The 19,436-nt window shown below is 35.2% G+C and overlaps 2 protein-coding genes across 2 annotated transcripts; both read right to left on the reverse strand.

Annotated features, from left to right (window-relative positions):
• Nucleotides 1–145: 145 nt before the first annotated feature.
• On the reverse strand, nucleotides 146–2,921 carry LOC140059090 (uncharacterized). Its single transcript, XM_072104928.1, has 5 exons — nucleotides 2,662–2,921; nucleotides 2,401–2,476; nucleotides 2,044–2,093; nucleotides 1,488–1,606; nucleotides 146–1,406 (listed from the first exon to the last, which is right to left on the reverse strand). The coding sequence occupies exons 1-5, from the start codon at nucleotides 2,720–2,722 to the stop codon at nucleotides 1,155–1,157; spliced, it is 558 nt and encodes a 185-aa protein (XP_071961029.1). The 5' UTR covers nucleotides 2,723–2,921; the 3' UTR covers nucleotides 146–1,154.
• Nucleotides 2,922–3,487: 566 nt separating this feature from the next.
• LOC140058638 (intraflagellar transport protein 122 homolog) lies at nucleotides 3,488–19,209 on the reverse strand. The gene is made up of 24 exons (XM_072104328.1): nucleotides 19,069–19,209; nucleotides 18,649–18,715; nucleotides 18,392–18,555; nucleotides 18,125–18,201; nucleotides 17,772–17,905; nucleotides 17,494–17,573; nucleotides 17,173–17,248; nucleotides 16,480–16,671; nucleotides 14,976–15,173; nucleotides 14,428–14,709; nucleotides 13,877–14,041; nucleotides 13,144–13,382; nucleotides 12,495–12,648; nucleotides 12,063–12,224; nucleotides 11,653–11,819; nucleotides 9,607–9,814; nucleotides 9,304–9,370; nucleotides 8,706–8,846; nucleotides 8,403–8,601; nucleotides 7,698–7,863; nucleotides 7,317–7,428; nucleotides 6,168–6,367; nucleotides 5,505–5,669; nucleotides 3,488–5,083 (listed from the first exon to the last, which is right to left on the reverse strand). Exons 1-24 carry the CDS (start codon nucleotides 19,125–19,127, stop codon nucleotides 5,000–5,002), a joined length of 3,558 nt encoding a protein of 1,185 aa, XP_071960429.1. The 5' UTR covers nucleotides 19,128–19,209; the 3' UTR covers nucleotides 3,488–4,999.
• Between the last annotated feature and the right edge of the window lie 227 nt (nucleotides 19,210–19,436).

Raw genomic sequence — 19,436 nt, forward strand, 5'->3', positions numbered from 1 at the left:
AAATTTGGAAATTCTTTTCCGTACAATTCTGTATTACATTTTAAATATATAAAACAAAAACAAGTATGTTTACAAAACAATATTCATAAACGTTATACCATAAATATATACATAAATAATTAAAGATATAAATCTGTTAACGCTATTATTAAAAAGTGACATCGACTTGTTTACAAAACAATATTTATAAATGTTATAGCATAAATATATAATAATGAGTATATGAGTATATATACTTTAATGAGTATGAGTATCTATCTATGGTTTCATGCAACGTATGTTGAATACTTGTAATATTCTTCTTGCTTGTGTTTGCAAACATATGTTCCATAACTAAAAAATATATTGTAGATGGATTAGTATCCTATATATTTAAGCATGGAGGTATAACCTTATTTTAAGCTTATAGTTTACGAATTTTCTTTTTTCTTTTTCTGTTTGTACGTTTGTTGATATGGATGAAATTTCCAAAATAAAAGAAACTGATTGATTGATATACATAAATAATTTAAAATATCTATCTGTTAACGCTATTGTTAAAAAGTGATATAAACTTTGGGATAAAAAATTATATATAACAGTTGGCAGTTAGCAATAACATAAGTAACCTGCAGACAATGACGTAATTCATAGTGTGTCCTTATTTGGATGCCATTGCTTAAGTGACGTCACAGCCAATACATTTTTAAATGGTGCCAAAGCAGATAAAGAAACACAATTTTTGAATATAATATTGAATGATCAGTGATAGGACATCTTCCCTCAATTCAAATTTGTAGCTCTGTGTCACATGTCAATCAATCAATCAATCAAAGTAACATTTATTTCTCTTGTCTTTCATAGAAAATAAAAATTAACAGTAAAAATTATTAAAATAAGAGGGGCAACATTCCTAAAAAGCAAAGCTTGTATAAGGCAGCCCATAGAAAATGAAAAAAAAAACAGGACAACACGGGAACCGGAAACAGTAATGAACACTTTTAGATTCAGGGTACCGAAAAGACTAAATATCAAAACTACAATGAGTGAAAGGATAATTAAACAAGAGATATCCAAGGTTTTTCTTTACATAATAGAATTTAATTTATTGTTCAACCCTTGGCTTTGTTTTCTGCGTTGCTTGAAGCGATATCCAGGAACGTTTCGTCATGCTCTTATGGGTAGCTTGAAATGTGATCCAGGAAATCTTCTTCCTTGTTGAAACAGTGGTGATAATATTTACGGCCTTCAGGGGTACTGAATCTAATGTATGGGCTTTGTGCGACATATTGGTTAGTACTGTTAACGACAAAAACTTGAAGCTTGTAATCCGCCGACGGTATAAGGCCGTAAAGCTTGCACGGTGAATTCACGTACTTAACTCTTTTTAGGGAATAAGTTGGGTCAGTTCTTTCAGTGTAATATACCTGTGCAAATAAAACCATCATTAGTATACAAACTGTACAAAAATTACCATTGCGTCAACATTAAACAAAATGAATACATACCCTATAATGTTTTTCCTTTCCTTGAAGAGATTCGAGCATAACAGGGTCAAAGGTTACCCATGCTGATATTGGTGACACCACGACTTCTACATTTTCTGGAGCACATGGTAGTGGTGGTACTAAAACAAATAGATGAATATAATCATAATAATTATGAAGACAGAAATCATTGTCATTAGCATCTAGAATTACACAAAGATTTTTCACTTGTGTAATACACCTTCAATGCAGAAATTACCTCAGGTCATGGGACCCGGATTCTACATTGTGGTCCTAAAACAGTACTATTGTTACAAATTTGATGCAACTAAGTAGTAAAGAAAGGTTTGCAGTCCAACATGTGATTCCAAAAGGAATTAAAGTTGAGAATGTCTCAACATTTTGAATGTTATACAATTATCTTCTGGAGTAATGTCACTTTCACCAAAATTGGATCGCAAAAAAGATTATTTATCTGAAAAAAATATAATTTAAAGGAAAACTGGTTGAATTCAATAGTTTATTTTGTCTTTTTATAAGTGAAATCATTTTTTGTGTTGTCATGTATTGTACATACCTTCCTGGTCATACACAGGAAGACATTTAAAATCAGGAGAAAACTGTGGGCTAAAAAAAAAGGGAAAAATACACAGTCAATGTTTGAAATTATGATCTTGTGATTAATAGCAGGGCAAATGTTCCAGTACTAAAAAATTAATTTGGGTGATATTCGCATACTTAATAGCCCAAGGAAGCAGTAGGTACTGCAACAACAGGATGATAAATTTAATATAATAATGACATTTGTGTATCAGCAAGTGTTGAGTGGAGCCTCACACGTCTAGACTAAGTTTTTAGTTTACTTTAAATCTATGTGTTATATAATTGCTTCTTAGGGGAGTCAAGCTAAAATGAGTTACTATAAGTATATTACATGTCATCTGATGATACAGCTACAGATTCATCGTAATTTTCCCATTCTGGATTTTGTGTTCCTGTAGTTTGTGTACCTGTGAAATATGTGTTAATTAATTTACTACTGAACTACAATGAATTGCAGGGTCCACATTTAATGATAAAAAAAAATCATTGCAATTGTTAAAATTTGGTATAATCCCAATCCCCTCCCCCTCTCCCCTTTATTGCCTGGCTCTATGGAATTACAAACAGGCCTTCATTATTACTACTACTGTACCTGCTGCCAATGTAAAACACACTGATGCAATTAAAAGTACTAGAACACACCATCCATCCATCTTCACTGGACAGATTACCTGACAAAACCACTAAATACTGAACAAAAAAAAAATATAATCATTAGTTTATTATTCATGATTAATTCAATTATCTCTACAGTACCATGATATTGAAATTGCATTATATACTAATAACTCCATATTCTAATAAATTATTTAAAAACATTATCAGATTATTTAATTTATTAATAAGGATACATACATAATGCAACCAAGACAATTAACATAATTATAACATAAATTGTATTATTATTTCTATCATGAATTATTGTATAGTTAATGATAAAACAATTAAAACATAGATATAATATCTAATAGAAATAGACACAAAAAATATTAGTTATAACATTTTAATGCACTAATGGTTGTTACATGAGGGGTACCAAAATTCTCAGCTCTAAATAAAATTCAAACAATACACAAAGTTAAAGACGTATTGTCCCCCTGAAAAAATCTTTCATAACATTTTGTTTGTTGAATATGCCATTTTAATGTCACCTAATAATTATCCACTATGACCACAATTTTGATCGAAAAAAAAATGTATTTACTTAAAACATTTTTTTAATTTTTTTAAAATAGTCAAATTGGCTGCCAGTCAATGGGTGTTTGGTTGAATTTGACCATTTATTTTGTCATTTTATAAGTGAAAACAATTATTTTTTCTGGTTTTTTTCATCTGAAGTGATTACTTTATTAAAACTACAAAATAATCTATTCAAATTCTGATTTTATTAATCTTTACTTTTAATGTTTTTGGGGGACAATACATCTTTAACTTTCTTTCTCAAATTTTGAGATTGGGATTCCAATTCATTTAAAATACAATTGTTATGTCACTTTTTGTATTTTGTTATACTTGGGATAGGCACTGTTTTACTACAGTAGGCCTATGAATATTATAATTTATAGTGAATATAACATTTAACATACAGTAATCTTATCTAGCCTCTTAATCTATAAATGGTCTATAACATAAAACAAACTGATGATTAAAAAAAAACATAGTTTCAAACAAGATATAATATTGAAATACCTGAAATGTTGTATAACTGAGCGTATTCCTGTAGACACTCGGAATAAAACAAATTAATTGATTCAAACCTCCCTGGTATTTTATTGTTGCTTCCAGTTAGGTATTAGGGACAAAAATGGAAGCCGCTATACACGTAATTTATTTTGACAAAAATCATACGACAAAAATATAGAGGTCACTATACACATAATTTAATTTGTCAAAAATCCTGCGATTTCATATTATTTGAGGTATTTAACATAAATGCATTTCATTGTGTCCAAATATAGCATTTTGATATCCATGTGTCTAATATAAATGAAAATTTTCATTGCTTCCCATTTTTAATCAATTTTTATTAATCACTAAAATGTGGATTTGGAATGTTTACTATTTCATTTGCATAAATAAAATTACATTGTGTAAAAATTGCCTTTTTTAAACTTTATTTACACATTTCAACTTATATATGGAATGTTTACTGAACAAATATTGGGAAAAAAATCATACAGATATCCAATTAGTTATGGATCTTATGAACTTTTTTTTATAACTATGTTGATATAATTGTAATTAAATTGGTAGAACAACGTTATATTAATATCATTTATAATTATAACAATACTAATGTATTGACATAGCACTCAAGCCTGGTTTCCATTAAAATCGTTTCCATTAAAATCGCTACACGCGCAGATGTCGCCGACGCAATCGGGAAGGCTCCCCGATTCATTGCAGTCAAATCGGCAAAGTTCAACCATGTTCAACTTTGCCGATTTTGTCGGCGATGAATCGTAATACGCGTATCAAAGAATATTTAGCACTCGCGTACTAGATCCCCGATAAATTCTAGCGTTTCCATAGAATCGCTACGCTCTGTCGTGTAGCGATTTTATGGAAACCAGGCTTTAAGAGGCGCCGTTAAGTTGAAAGATGGTCCTGTTAGTCTTAGGTTGCAAAATGGGGCCTGTAAGCTCATAGCTAAGGTTTTATATATGAGGGTTCTTTTTTTCCTTAAAAGGATAAAAAATCGTCATAATTTAGGCTAGTTAGGATTATTTACTATAACTTTCGCTGCTAGCCTCTATTCCCCACCCATCCCCTCTCTGGCTACGGACCAGCCTGCAAGAAAGCTGATCAAACTCTCTCTATATAAATACTGTTTAGGACATCAATTCAATTCTTGTCAATTATATCAAGGTTTTGTTGATGGAATTTAAATCAATCACATTCTGCACGTCTTCTGCACACACTGATGTGGTTCAGTGGTCTGCTGTTTGTTTCCGACAAAAGGGACAATAGTTCTTCTGCAGAACTAGCAGTTCATAGTCATCCGTGTGATAAAGCTGTCAAATACAAATAAAGTATAACTAATAAAAAAACAAACAAAAGCATTATGTACAGGTAGGAAATCTGTAAGAATAAAGAAGCTACCACACTAGTGACTCGAACACGGAGCACCTACTTGTTATGCACTTGCTCCAACAGACCACTGGACTTTGATGGAATATACATGACTACATGACTGATTTGCACCCACAATGTGGTACAGTGGGATAGCACCAGCTACAGATAATATTAGGGAACATTCAATTTACGATGACCCAACTTAATTTATTGTCTGCAAGCGGTGAAAGTTCCTAATATGTTGACAAAGTTTTGGTGGTTTCTAGGCCAATGACACATCAATTGACATGACCTTGACCTAGGTGGTAGTAGCAAAGATCGCATAGCGCTGCTATACAATCTTTGGAAGTAGAAACTAACCTGTTGACATGAGTCACATTTGGTGATAGAGACATCTGGCATTAACGATTTAAAGTATTGGTACTTTAATGGTTGAGGCCATCGTTTGACGATCACATGACTTCTATCCATGGATTCCAGGACTGACCGACTGACCACTACGGGTTGGAAATCACTCCCACCTTGCTGTAATTGAATGAGATTCTTATTAGACTTCATTTGACATAGTTGTCTTATGATAAAACAACTTTATTTAAAAACGGATGCAACTTAATTCTTAAGCTCTGTCTACACTATCAAACTTATTTGACATAAAAGTGTGGTGTGTCAAATATAGTGATATGTCCAAATTGGTAGTGATATGCCCAAATATGGTAGTGATATGATGTCATCATCACATTTTCAGTTAATTTTAAGTTTGATAGTGTAGTTTAGCTTTACATTTAACCCTGTCAAGTATCTGTATTTAATTTGACCTAATATCATTACCATAATCTAATATATGGTGAGTTATAACCAAATATGGTAATCTCCTTGCCTAATATGGTGATCACCTTGCCTAATATGGTGATCACCTTGCCTAATATGGTGATCACCGTGCCTAATATGGTGATCACCGTGCCTAATATGGTGATCACCGTGCCTAATATGGTGATCTCCTTGCCTAATATGGTGTTTACTCACCTCAAAGCTCATCAACCTTTGAGTGAACGGATCATCATTTATGTCATCATTAAAGTCATCCATTCTCAGTGTTTGTGTATTGGTATCTTCACGATATTGCGATCGCGCTTGCTTCTTTGGTGCCACCATTTCTATCAGTTGTACCGCAACTTCATCTGTTATACCATCTTCAAGTACAAACTCAACCAGCGGCAACACATCTAATTAATAACATATTCAATCCAAAAAAGTGTGATGTGCCCAAATATGGTGGTGATATGCCCAAATATGGTAGTGATATGACATCATCAAGTCCATATATGGGCACATCACATTCATTTTGTCACATAAAATTTGATAGTGTAGCTTTAGGCAGTAAAGATATAGGATTTGAACCAAGACCCTGGGATAAGTATTCAAAGGTTAACAAATAAATAAATAAACCAATATTCGCTAAATGTTGCTTTAGGATTGACATTTACGGTACGTCTACTGTGTGATATCATTTTAAACACACCGCATATACAAATTCTGCGCTTATTATAAAATGTAACGGTACGTATTATAATATTCGCTAGTGTTGAATGTTCAAAAGCTTCATTTATTTAACAGCGGTGCACGCTAAGTACGTTAAGTCTACTCAACGATATAATATTCGAGCAAAATGATTGTTCGATCAACCATGAAATACATTCTGCATTGTACAATTGTCGACACATCACTTATCAGACACCATTGTTTGTTTGTGTATGATGTGTCTATCGCGCACCACAGTGCTACTACTGTACTGTATATTAGGCTCTTTACAGACAAATCTGCAGATGGCCACAGAGTGTTATTTTATCTTGTGTAGCTATTCACAATCCTTCTATACATCACAAGGCCTCTTAAGCCTTGTCTACACTATCAAACTTTATGTGACAACAAAATGTGATGTGCCCATATATGGATATGATGACGTCATATTTAGGAATACCACTACCATATTTGGGCACATTATACTTTTTTTGTCAAACTAGTTTGATAGTGTAGGCTTTGGAATAGGACATTTGCATTCGTCTCACTTATAATCAAACCATGCCTTCTCTTAAGTTGGTCTGCTGGTTACAGCAGTAGTTTAAACCATTGAAGAAAAACAAACTAAAACTGAATGAACTTTGAACTACTTACCAAAGGTCGAGAAGGAATAAACAAATGGCTGAGCACAGTTGATGCATTGGTTGCCAAGGTTATTGAGGAGAGGATTGGTGGTGGAACATCGGTAACACATTGGTAAGGAATCCTGAAAAACAATAGTATTCAATTATTACTTAGTTGAAAATGTTTATTTGCTTATATCTACAGTTCTACCATTTTTTTAGGACACATCTATTCAGGAGAACCCTTATTAAGAGGATACTTTACCATGAAATGAAGGAGGGGCAATTTATGTTACACCATGGCTAACCCCTATTCAGGAGACACTCCTATTAAGGTGACATTTTGTTGGGTCTCAAAAGTGTCTGCTCTAACTGTAGTATAGTATTAGTAATGATAACTTTAATAACTTGCCTCTCCGTCATGGAACGGCTTAGATCTAATAGTAACGCTGCCAAGATCAATAGATTCCTGAAATCTTGGTGGAATACGTAGCGACTGCAGCTTCTCAAATGCGTATCTTGCTAGCTTGAAGGCGCCAGTCGTTCGACTTTGTTTGGCCAATGCATACAAAGTGTTACTGATATTAATAGTTAAGGCAACATAACATGAATGCAGTAGTGGAGATGAGCGGACTAACTTGTCTAATTTATTCTATCATTTGTAGATAAAAATTATTTCTCATGTTAATTAATTAAACCAATTTCCTATCTAAAGATTTGTCTACACTATCAAACTAGTTTGATGTGATGTGCCCAAATATGGTAGTGATATGACATCATTGTGTCCATATATGGGCACATCACATTTTTTTATCACATAAAATTTGATAGTGTAGACAGAGCTTAAGAAACATTTTCATAAATGTGAGTGAGTAGCCAAGCGGTTAAGAGAGTGGAACTGTAATTACGTTGCGGCAAAGGTTCGAAGCTCACTCACTGCATGGTTCTCGTGGTAGAAATTAGTACATCTTTGAGACGAGTAGGGGGTTACTCCGGTGTACTAGTACATCACAGCCACTGATTATAACTGGGCCCTCTTAAATAGATAATAACTAACAAATAAATAAACCTTCCAAACTGATGGTTTTAAGAAAGTTAACATACATAAAAAGGATACACCTTGCTGACACCAATAGGTATGTCTTTGATCATAGCATGTAGAAGAAACCTAGACATGTTGAACAGAGCATCTGGTAAGTGGGATGTGAATGGCTCATCCGTGTAGCGTTGAATGTTGTGGTAAACATTATAGATTTCTGCTCGTCGTTGAAAGTCGTGAAATTTTGAAAGCATCTCATCTTTCTTCTTTTCATCAGCTGGATAAGAACAATTATTCGTTTTATTATATTATACTCAAAATCATTGAGCTAAAAAGACAAATTTTGACAATATTAAGCAACAACAAGTTTAACAAATTTACCTCCAGCAATTTCAAGACACTGCATCGACAACATCCAATAATAGTACCCAGCATCGTTGAATCTATTCTCCATGACGGCATTGTGGGTAAGCTGTTCCAACACCTTGACAGCATCAGACTGCCGCCCTGCTTTGTGGAAAGCTGCAATAGTGAGACGGACATACAATCTAATTAGGTAATCATACCGCCTAATATGGTAATCATACAACCTAATATGGTGATCATACAACCTAATATGGTAATCATGCAACCTAATATGGTGATCATAAAACCTAATATGGTAATCATACAACCTAATATGGTGATCATACAACCTAATATGGTAATCATGCAACCTAATATGGTGATCATAAAACCTAATATGGTGATTATACAACCTAATATGGTGATCATACAACCTAATATGGTGATCATACAACCTAATATGGTAATCATGCAACCTAATATGGTGATCATAAAACCTAATATGGTGATCATACAACCTAATATGGTGATCATACAACCTAATATGGTGATCATACAACCTAATATGGTGATCATACAACTTAATATGATGATCATAGATATATTAATAAATTTTACATCTATTATTATTTACCTTTCTGAGCTTCCTCAAACCGATCATTTTCAGCTAACCATTGCGCATAAGGTACATAAACATCATCCTACATGACAGAAAGAAAAGACCATTCATTTAAAAAACAATAATTGGCTATTAATTAGGCGCAAGATACTAGGAAGTTGACCCCGTGTAAGAACTGGCAATTTAAAAGTTAAGCATAGAGGAATAAGAGGATGTCTACAGATAAGAAACAAATGACATTCAGATTGGAGGGAAAAACAGATAGAAGAATTGTTGAGTTGGCGTACAAACAAATCTTCTACAGCCATGACTACTTGCCTTATATTCACTGTGTCTTTCAACCAGGTTAAACGCAGCTTCCCAGTTCCGTGATTCAACGTGCAAGAGCGTTAACTGCTTCGTGTCTCCCATCTTGGTATACGTCTCTGCCGCGTACGCATACTGTTCCATCTTCTTAAAGTATTTAGCACACTTATTCAACGCCTCACGTTCTGCTTTATCTAACTTACGCGCAACATCGATCAACCTACACCAAAACATACACATTATAAATATCATATATAATTATTGATGGGCTAAAGAAAGGATTTAAAATAATTTTTTACTGCTATTTCTTTCTTAAGAACGTATCGTATATTGTTCTATATATGAAGTATGTAGCGTACTGAACACATGGTACCATCATAACAACTTTTTACTCTTTATTATATAAACTACACCAAAACATGTTTCTGAATGTGTGCATAATGAATTTTTCTAGTTATAAAAAACAAAGAAGGTATAGCTTTTAGTACTTTTCTTGCTACTTAATCTTACAATACAGTACATACTATTGTTAGTAATTACATGTCACCAACCCCAACCACCCCACCCCCCAACCCCATGGAACCCCTATGACCTCTATTAGTACTCACATGTCACCCAAGCCATGGTCCCCTATGATCTCTATTAGTACTCACATGTCACCACACCCCCCCCCCCTCCCCCTCCTCCAACCCCCATGGTCCCCTATAATCTTTATTAGTACTCACATGTCACCACACCCCCCCCCCCCTCCTCCAACCCCCATGGTCCCCTATAATCTTTATTAGTACTCACATGTCACCACACCCCCCCCCCCCTCCTCCAACCCCCATGGTCTCCTGTAATCTCTATTAGTACTCGCATGTCACCACACCCCCCTCCCTCCTCCAACCCCCATGGTCCCCTATAATCTTTATTAGTACTCACATGTCACCACACCCCCCCCCCTCCTCCAACCCCCATGGTCCCCTATAATCTTTATTAGTACTCACATGTCACCACACCCCCCCCCCCCTCCTCCAACCCCCATGGTCTCCTGTAATCTCTATTAGTACTCACATGTCACCACACCCCCCCCCCCTCCTCCAACCCCCATGGTCTCCTGTAATCTCTATTAGTACTCACATGTCACCCCCGCCCCCCCCTCCTCCAACCCCCATGGTCCCCTATAATCTTTATTAGTACTCACATGTCACCACACCCCCCCTCCTCCAACCCCCATGGTCCCCTATAATCTTTATTAGTACTCACATGTCACCACACCCCCCCCCCCCTCCTCCAACCCCCATGGTCTCCTGTAATCTCTATTAGTACTCGCATGTCACCACACCCCCCTCCCCCTCCTCCAACCCCCATGGTCCCCTATAATCTTTATTAGTACTCACATGTCACCACACCCCCCCCCCTCCTCCAACCCCCATGGTCCCCTATAATCTTTATTAGTACTCACATGTCACCACACCCCCCCCCTCCTCCAACCCCCATGGTCTCCTGTAATCTCTATTAGTACTCACATGTCACCACACCCCCCTCCCCCTCCTCCAACCCCCATGGTCTCCTGTAATCTCTATTAGTACTCACATGTCACCACACCCCCCTCCCCCTCCTCCAACCCCCATGGTCTCCTGTAATCTCTATTAGTACTCACATGTCACCACACCCCCCCTCCCCCTCCTCCAACCCCCATGGTCTCCTGTAATCTCTATTAGTACTCACATGTCACCACACCCCCCCCCCCCCTCCTCCAACCCCCATGGTCTCCTGTAATCTCTATTAGTACTCACATGTCACCACACCCCCCTCCCCCTCCTCCAACCCCCATGGTCTCCTGTAATCTCTATTAGTACTCACATGTCACCACACCCCCCCCCCCCTCCTCCAACCCCCATGGTCTCCTGTAATCTCTATTAGTACTCACATGTCACCACACCACACCCCCCTCCTCCTCCAACCCCCATGGTCTCCTGTAATCTCTATTAGTACTCACATGTCACCACACCCCCCCCCCCCCCCACCTCCCTCCAACCCCCATGGTCTCCTGTAATCTCTATTAGTACTCACATGTCACCCCAGCCATGGTCCCCTATGATCTCTATTGCTTTGAGATGTTCACCAGCTGATAGGTACATGTCGGCCGCTGCTCTTGGTTCATTGATGTTCTTCGCCCAATCAGCTTGTTTACTTATCAACATCTTCTTGTCTTGTGGGTCACCGGCACCAATATAATCCTGAAATTTATACAATTATAATTTAACAAAAATATGGGTAAATTTGGAAATGAAAACTAAAAAGATTGATATCAATGTAAAAGTTTAAATGTAATGTTTTAAAAACATTTTTTTCCAATTAAACGAGACAAAAGATACATACAGTAACTTGTTTTTTATTTTATATGATTTTAAAAATTTGATAACTTGAATATAAAGGTTTTTTCTTATAAATTGCTATAATAAACACAGAAGTTCCCTAACCTTTGCATGTTCAAACATCCTGAGGTCAGTATACATGTTCAGGGCACGCTGAGGTTGACCCGCTCTTTTATACAATTTAGCAGCTTCAGAAAACTTTCCTTGATACGCATAAATATCAGCCAAAAATAGCTGGTCATCGTATTCACCTCTTCGTCGTCTTTCCTAAAAAAGAAATCAGTGTAACTCAAAATGGTATGATGTGCCCAAATATGGTAGTGATATGCCCAAATATGGTAGTGACATCATCATGTCCATATATGTTTACACATTCACATTTCATTGTCACATAAAGTTTGATAGTGTGGACAGAGCTTTATTATAATAAAAATATAGCATTTTTAAAGTAACAATAAACAGACAAGTTCATTCTTCTCCTTTGCATACTGACACAAGGTTAAAAATATACATAATAAAATTAGTTTAAAAAGTTACCTCAATGTTATGTATGAGTTCCAAATATCTAAGATCCCTCGTCCTAATGAATGCCCTCTTAGCAGTGACAAAGTCTAAACTCTCAATAGCTTCATGTGCTAGTGATTGCCAATTCTTGTCTGTTACTCCCATACAAGCCACACGATATGCATCCCTAAAAATATAAATCAATTTTATAAATAACTTTTCCGACATACATATTATACAATTACTTTTTTTTCACTGTTTTACTTTTGAGAGATCACTGTTCAAGAGATGTCTTTGGGACCCAACACTGAATAGGGCTTGGAAATAGTGGTAAAACATTCATTGCCTCTCATTCATTTCACAGGAAAGTGACTTCTTAATAGGGATTCTACTCTATAAAGAAAAACCGTACTTTGATGCAAATAGTAATGCACATGATAAACATATCTTTTAAAGACTTTTAAATGGCCTGAATTTGTATAAGATTAAGTATTGAAAAAACAAGTGTAAAGGTCTTTCTACACTATCAAACTTTATGTGACAAAAAATGTGATGTGCCCATATATAGACACGATGATGTCATATCACTACCATATTTGGAGATATTACTGAAACACTTGGGCACATCACACTTTTTTGTCCCATAAAGTTTGATAGTGTAGACAGAGCTTTATATATTTACTTGAACTGCTTGCGTTCTAAATATTGATACATAGGTGCAGACTGCGGCACCTCTACTGCCACCATGGCATACACATGTAGGCAGAATATCTTGGAGCCACAGAAGCCAACTACAAAGCCCTGAAGCTTCTGCTGATGAACAGGAAAGTTGCTGGCCTTGATGTTCAGTAAACCATTGCCTGAGAAACACAGCATATCATCACACTGCGTATTCCACGCCACACTGTTTGCATTTGGTTCCTGGAGATAATAATAATATACACAATTTCTAATAACATTGCAAACTTCAACTAAAGCCAAAGTATAGTCATGTCCCGGGACCACTCTATAGCCTCCACGGATAGACTTTCTTTATCAGTGCTTCTGCAAATGGATGACTTTTGGAAGCAGGAACTCTAGTAGACCAAACCAAGTATGGTTTTGATTTCAATCATTCAGAAAATTTCCTCATTAAAAAAACATTTCAACATTAACATGTCAAGTAGTCTTAGTACAGGGCTCTTAAAACATTTTAGTAGAGCTGTAGCTTGGTGGATAACTCGCTTGCCTTCCCATCGCAAGGTCCCAGGTTGGATTTCTGACCTAGTATCAAGGTTGTTTTTACTCCACTTCCCAAGTTTCAAATTAGACAATTATCTTAAGGCATAAGGTCATGGGTCAGATTATTACTCTTAACAGAGAAGCACAAAGATATGTCGAAAAAATTACAGAAAAATAGTCTATGGTTGCTTTACCTGATATAACAGTTCTTTACTGTTGACGTCATACACAAGACAAGTGTTGTGCTCATCTACCACCGCAATCTTAGTTCGAGACGCACTTAAGTCCAAACATCTGACAGACGTCTGTTGCTTAAGGATGAGTATTGGAAAGGGATTATCTGAAAATATTTTCATGATCTAAAAGAGAAGGAAACATCAAAAATAAATGTTATGAATATTTTATTATCAAATTGAGAGTAATTGACTCTACTACTAAAATAAATGTCCTTTTTTCAACAAAAAGGAAGACACTTGTTTCTCAATTTACATTTACACCATAAATATCTATCAGAAAATAAATAATAGCATCGTGGCTACAACATAATCATCATTCATTTTTTCAAGTTTTTTTCTTCTTCTTTACTTTTCTGACCACAGAAAACAATTATTTTTTTTAACAGCAAAAAAGAGAATTTTAAAAAAAGAAAACGATTCCATATGCATTAATTAATTCTACATATTTTTCCCTTTCTCTTCTTTTTTTCTTCCCTCTCTAAATTCAATTTATACCATTGACATCTCACCTGTCCATTTTTCAGTCCTACTAAGAGACCCTCTCTACCAGCAGGCCCACCCGTCACCTTAATATATCTAATTAAGGATTCCATCACCCATTCTCGTTCTTTGACTTCCTGGAAGTTATAACTTGTCAGCCGCTTTTCCTGACAAAGTATGATGTGGTTGCAACAGACAACAAGCAGATTACATTCAAATTTGCGGTTGATACGTTCCTTGACGCGGTAGTGCATATCAGAGGAGTCATCTGTGTACAGTTCATAAATTATAATCTTCTCAGGAAATTGAACCTGAAATAACATAATGAAAATAAATATAATTGTTTCATTTTTCATAAATTTACTAATCTTAACCACACACACAAAAATGTGATGTGTCCATATATGGACATGCTGATGTCATATCACCACCTTATTTGGGCATATCATTACCATATTTGGGCATATCACTACCATATTTGGGCATATCACTACCATATTTGGGCATATCGCTACCATATTTGGGCATATCACTACCATATTTGGGCATATCACTACCATATTTGGGCACAACTTACAGCTAATCTGTTTTTGTAGATTGCGATTTTCTTGACCAAGTCCTTGCAGTTGATTTTCACCTTTTGATCAGTCAACAGATGCTGTATGATAACATGTGTCATTTGTTCACGGTAAGCATATCTTTCTTTATACAACCCATGTACTGTACTAAAGATCAGCTGGTAGTAGGATATGGTTCCATCTTGACACCCTACAACCTGTCAAGTATTAATAAAGGATTTTGAATCAATCAACTTAAAGCTCAGGTACAGGCATGAATTTTAAATATAATATCTGGTTAATTGTACATAAATCAAATATTTGTAATAGAAATCAATACAAAAAAACATGAATTTCTTTAATAAAATGGTAAAATACAAAATTTGGGAAAATTCTGCTATAAAAACCAGAAAGACTTTTTTTCAGTAGTTAGGTAGTTTAACCTAATGTAATAACATTTCTGGTGACTCCCTAGAAGGTGAAAATAAAACTCTAAAGTTAGTTAAAATACTAAAATAATAATAGGTAACTTTATTTGCAAAAAAAATACTAGAAACGTAAAATTTCAACATTTTTTACCACACTGTTTATTTTTCATAGTTTTTTAAAAACAACATTTACAACATTTGTGTACAAAAGAATAGAGATTTTACTGTGTAATTTTAAAGCCCCCTTCCGTACGTTTTTTAGATCTAATTTAAGATCACAAACTATATTTAATGTAAAAATAATACTATATGGTCCTATTGCGATAACTTTTTTCGTCTTTAAACGGTTAAAAATGTGAAAAATAAGTCGATTTTAATAATTATAGCGGCCCGCTATAAATCCCAAAATGCATTGCGCGCGGATTGATATTTTTGTTTTTCACCTGTAATTCGCCCACTTTTCGATCGATCGTGAGGCCAAAACAAATGGAAGACTCCTAACTTTTCAGCGAAAATACCGAGTTTTCCCCAATTTGTATCAACGGAGTCTGGCAAAAATAGAAAGACAACTTAATGCAGCAACTACACAACGTCAGGCTAGGTATATAGCTAGCGTACGATTTTCGTACGTTACCAGCTATGCCTACAAAACTAAGCCAGGCTAGGCCTAAGACCGTCCACGAGAGGTCGATCGCCGCGAGCTATTTAGGTAGTGCATTGTTTCTCACTTTTTATCATAATTTACCATAAAACGTACATTTAAGACAAGGAATGACATGGTTTAATGTTTTTAAAGTGATATATATGTATTATTTTCCAAAAAACGTCCAAAATTGCAGGGAAGGGGTCTTTAACTATCCCCTCACTGACAAAAAAAGTTCTTATTTTCAACAAGCTTGTGTAACACAAATAAAATCCCAAAAATTATGAAACATAGGGGAAACTATATAAATTGTCTACACTATCAAACTTTATATTTTAAAAAAATGTGATGTGCCCATATATGGACATGATGATGTCATACCACTACCATATTTTGATATATTACTACCATATTTGGGCACATCATAATTTGTTTGGAAAAGCTTGTACTTACGACATAGTTTTGGTCAGGTTTTACTTTACAACACCAAACCCAAGAGTTTTGTTCTCCTATAACTCCAAGATTTGTAGCCTCTTTAGTGTACAGAGAAGCTTGCTTATTAGCCCCTCCTATCACAAGATATTCTCCCATCATTGTGTAGCTCATGCAGCAAGGGTCAAACTCAAGGCTTCTATCTTTACCAATCTAATAAAAGAGAAACATAATAGTTATATTCAAAGTAAAGGTGAGCTCTATTTGTGTAGCCCATTACACAGGCCATCGGACAGGTCAGCCATCCGGCCATATGTTGCGAGTTCCTATCTTGGAGTGGAGTTGTGGCTTGGTGGTCATGATGCTTGGCTACCACTCCAAGGGTCCTGGGTTCAAGCCTCGTCACATGTCAGGAATTTTTCTAAGAACAAAAATAACAACTCCACTCCCAAAGACTTGTAATAAGACTTTATTTATGTAGAGCATCTTGTGTATATGTTTGTGTTGTGAACCTCTGAGGGTCCCTAATGATCAACAATTGCTGGATGGGTCACGCTCATTAAATATGGTAAAAAAAAAAAAATCTTGGTATGGTGAGCTCAGTGCCCTGTTGTTAGATTGCCTTGCTATAATACAGATTTATTATGCAAGCGGTCGTATGCACACTGTAAGAACATATTGCAACTGTTTATTTCAAGAGATATTTCAACTAACCTGTTTTCCATTAACCTGATAGAATGATAGTTTTTGTCCCCAGTCACAGACAGCTAGAACCTCTTGGGTTTCCTCTCTGTAAAATAAAAAGATCAAAAGTAAAAGTATATGATTTTATTTTTATTTATTCCTTTCAGCGAAACATAAAAAGGGAGAAGAGACAAGAGCTATCAAAGACAACTATCGCCGAAGGGAGTGTCTTTCCAATATAACTAATCGGACAAATAATAATAAAAAAATGCCTTTTTATTAGCATTTTATAATTCTGGAATACTTTATGTGGCTAGTTTTATCAGTGTTCTAAATGCTTAAGTAACTTACTTTGATGGATTCCATTGGAGAGACCATATTGGACTTAGTCCACCTCCTGGCCTTTCTATTTTTACCTTCTCTTCACCATTCTAAACAATGAAAAAACACACAAGTGTAAGTCAATACACTGTAATTGTTTGCACCCTTAAATTTGAACTCTCAAGCTGTTTGTAAAATCACTACTGTCTTTTCGACAACAAATCGAATAATTTAATACGAATACGAAAAATGTATAATTGTATAGCATACTAACTTTTTAATTATTATTAAGACAATTTCTGACTAACCTTTGTGCGTATACTAATGGTTCCAATGTATAAACCCAAAGCGATGTATTGGCCGTCATTGGTCCAACTACAACATGTGATACGACTGTGGATCTTGTGTTTAGAAACCGACTTCTGCTCCAATGACCACAATCCTTTAAAATGGGAGAAAATATGTTAAAAGCCAAATTAGTGTATTCTATTAGTTAATGACTAATATGATACTGGGATTTCATTGTCTTAATCATTATAATAGTATTAATATTTTAGTTCATCTGCATGGTGCACAAGAGATGGAATGAGTGACAGTCAGTAACCACTTGGATGAGGAAGAAAAATAACTTTATTCATTTACTAAATATTCTAAAACTTACCAAAGTCACTACAAGCGCAGCTTGCAAGCTGATGCGTTATGGGATTGAAGCCGATACACTGAATGGCGTCATTGTGCCTAAAAAAACACAAAATTTGATTCCAATTTATTAATTCAAAAATACAAATCCTCATCTGTATTAAGCATATATAAAAGTACAGTAACAATAATCTATAAAGAAAAAGAACATGTTAGTTTAAGTTGTTTTAAATTAATTATGAAAATGTGTCATAGGGAAGAAACAAAGAAAACAAAATAAATAACTTACGTATATTTTAAAATACCCTCTAGTTTAGAAGTCCAGATGATGACACTTTTATCAGCCGAGCCTGAGGCAAACCGTTTACCATCTTTAGCATAGCCAACACAGTACACAGTATCTTTATGGCCTTTTAGTGGTTGTATTAATGTCCCGTCTGTTGTATCATAAACCTGCAAATAAACATGATTTAATTTCATTGATCAAGAAAACTAAGATTTAGATTTGCATTACTTTTATTTGTATTGTGTGTCCAGTATACTTACAAGCACTCTGTTTCCAGCTGCGACTATTAATTGTGAACCATCAGGTCTAAAGCATAAGTCATAAATACTGGGAAAAAAATAGAATATAATTATTGAATAGGCTAGGCCTAGGCGAATAGTCGTTTGTTGTCATCATCATCATTCATTTAGGGAACTTTTGCCACGTCCTAGACTAGGCCTAGGCTGAGTATAATATATAGTACAGGCTAGGTTGGAATCTAAATATATCATTAAGTGTATCCCTGTGCCTAGGCTTCTATAAAGAACAGGCCCTAGGCCTATCTTCAAAGTAATACGTACGCCTAAACGATCCTTATCAGCACTGCGGCCGCCATGGAAACATGACGCTTCTTCTAATTTATTACTTAGGCAACCTAGGCCTAGCATAATTCGTATTATTTTAATTATCCATATGCATACCATTGCTCAACTTTATCCCTGTCATGTACTTTATCTACCCATACTGGTACAGCCCTCATTATAACAACTATAACACTCTGGTAACTCGTAAAAAGTGATCTTATAAAACCCTTTTGTCGCCTGTTGATAACTTTACCACCATTTTATTTTGTATTGATGGTATGTGCATGACCTTTCGATGACCTGGTTTCCGGTTAATAATCCTCATGAATATTAATAATATTTATGAATATGAATGAATTATACCATCACGGTCTGCGTTCTTATTGGATAAAAAAATATATTTTCTTTAATCAAACCATATTTTATTCAAATATAATAGGAAAATTGGAGTCTGATACTTGCATCTTAATCCTGAAATCATGTAG

Source organism: Antedon mediterranea, chromosome 9 (assembly GCF_964355755.1).
Source record: "Antedon mediterranea chromosome 9, ecAntMedi1.1, whole genome shotgun sequence".
Classification (NCBI taxonomy): Eukaryota; Metazoa; Echinodermata; class Crinoidea; order Comatulida; family Antedonidae; genus Antedon; species Antedon mediterranea.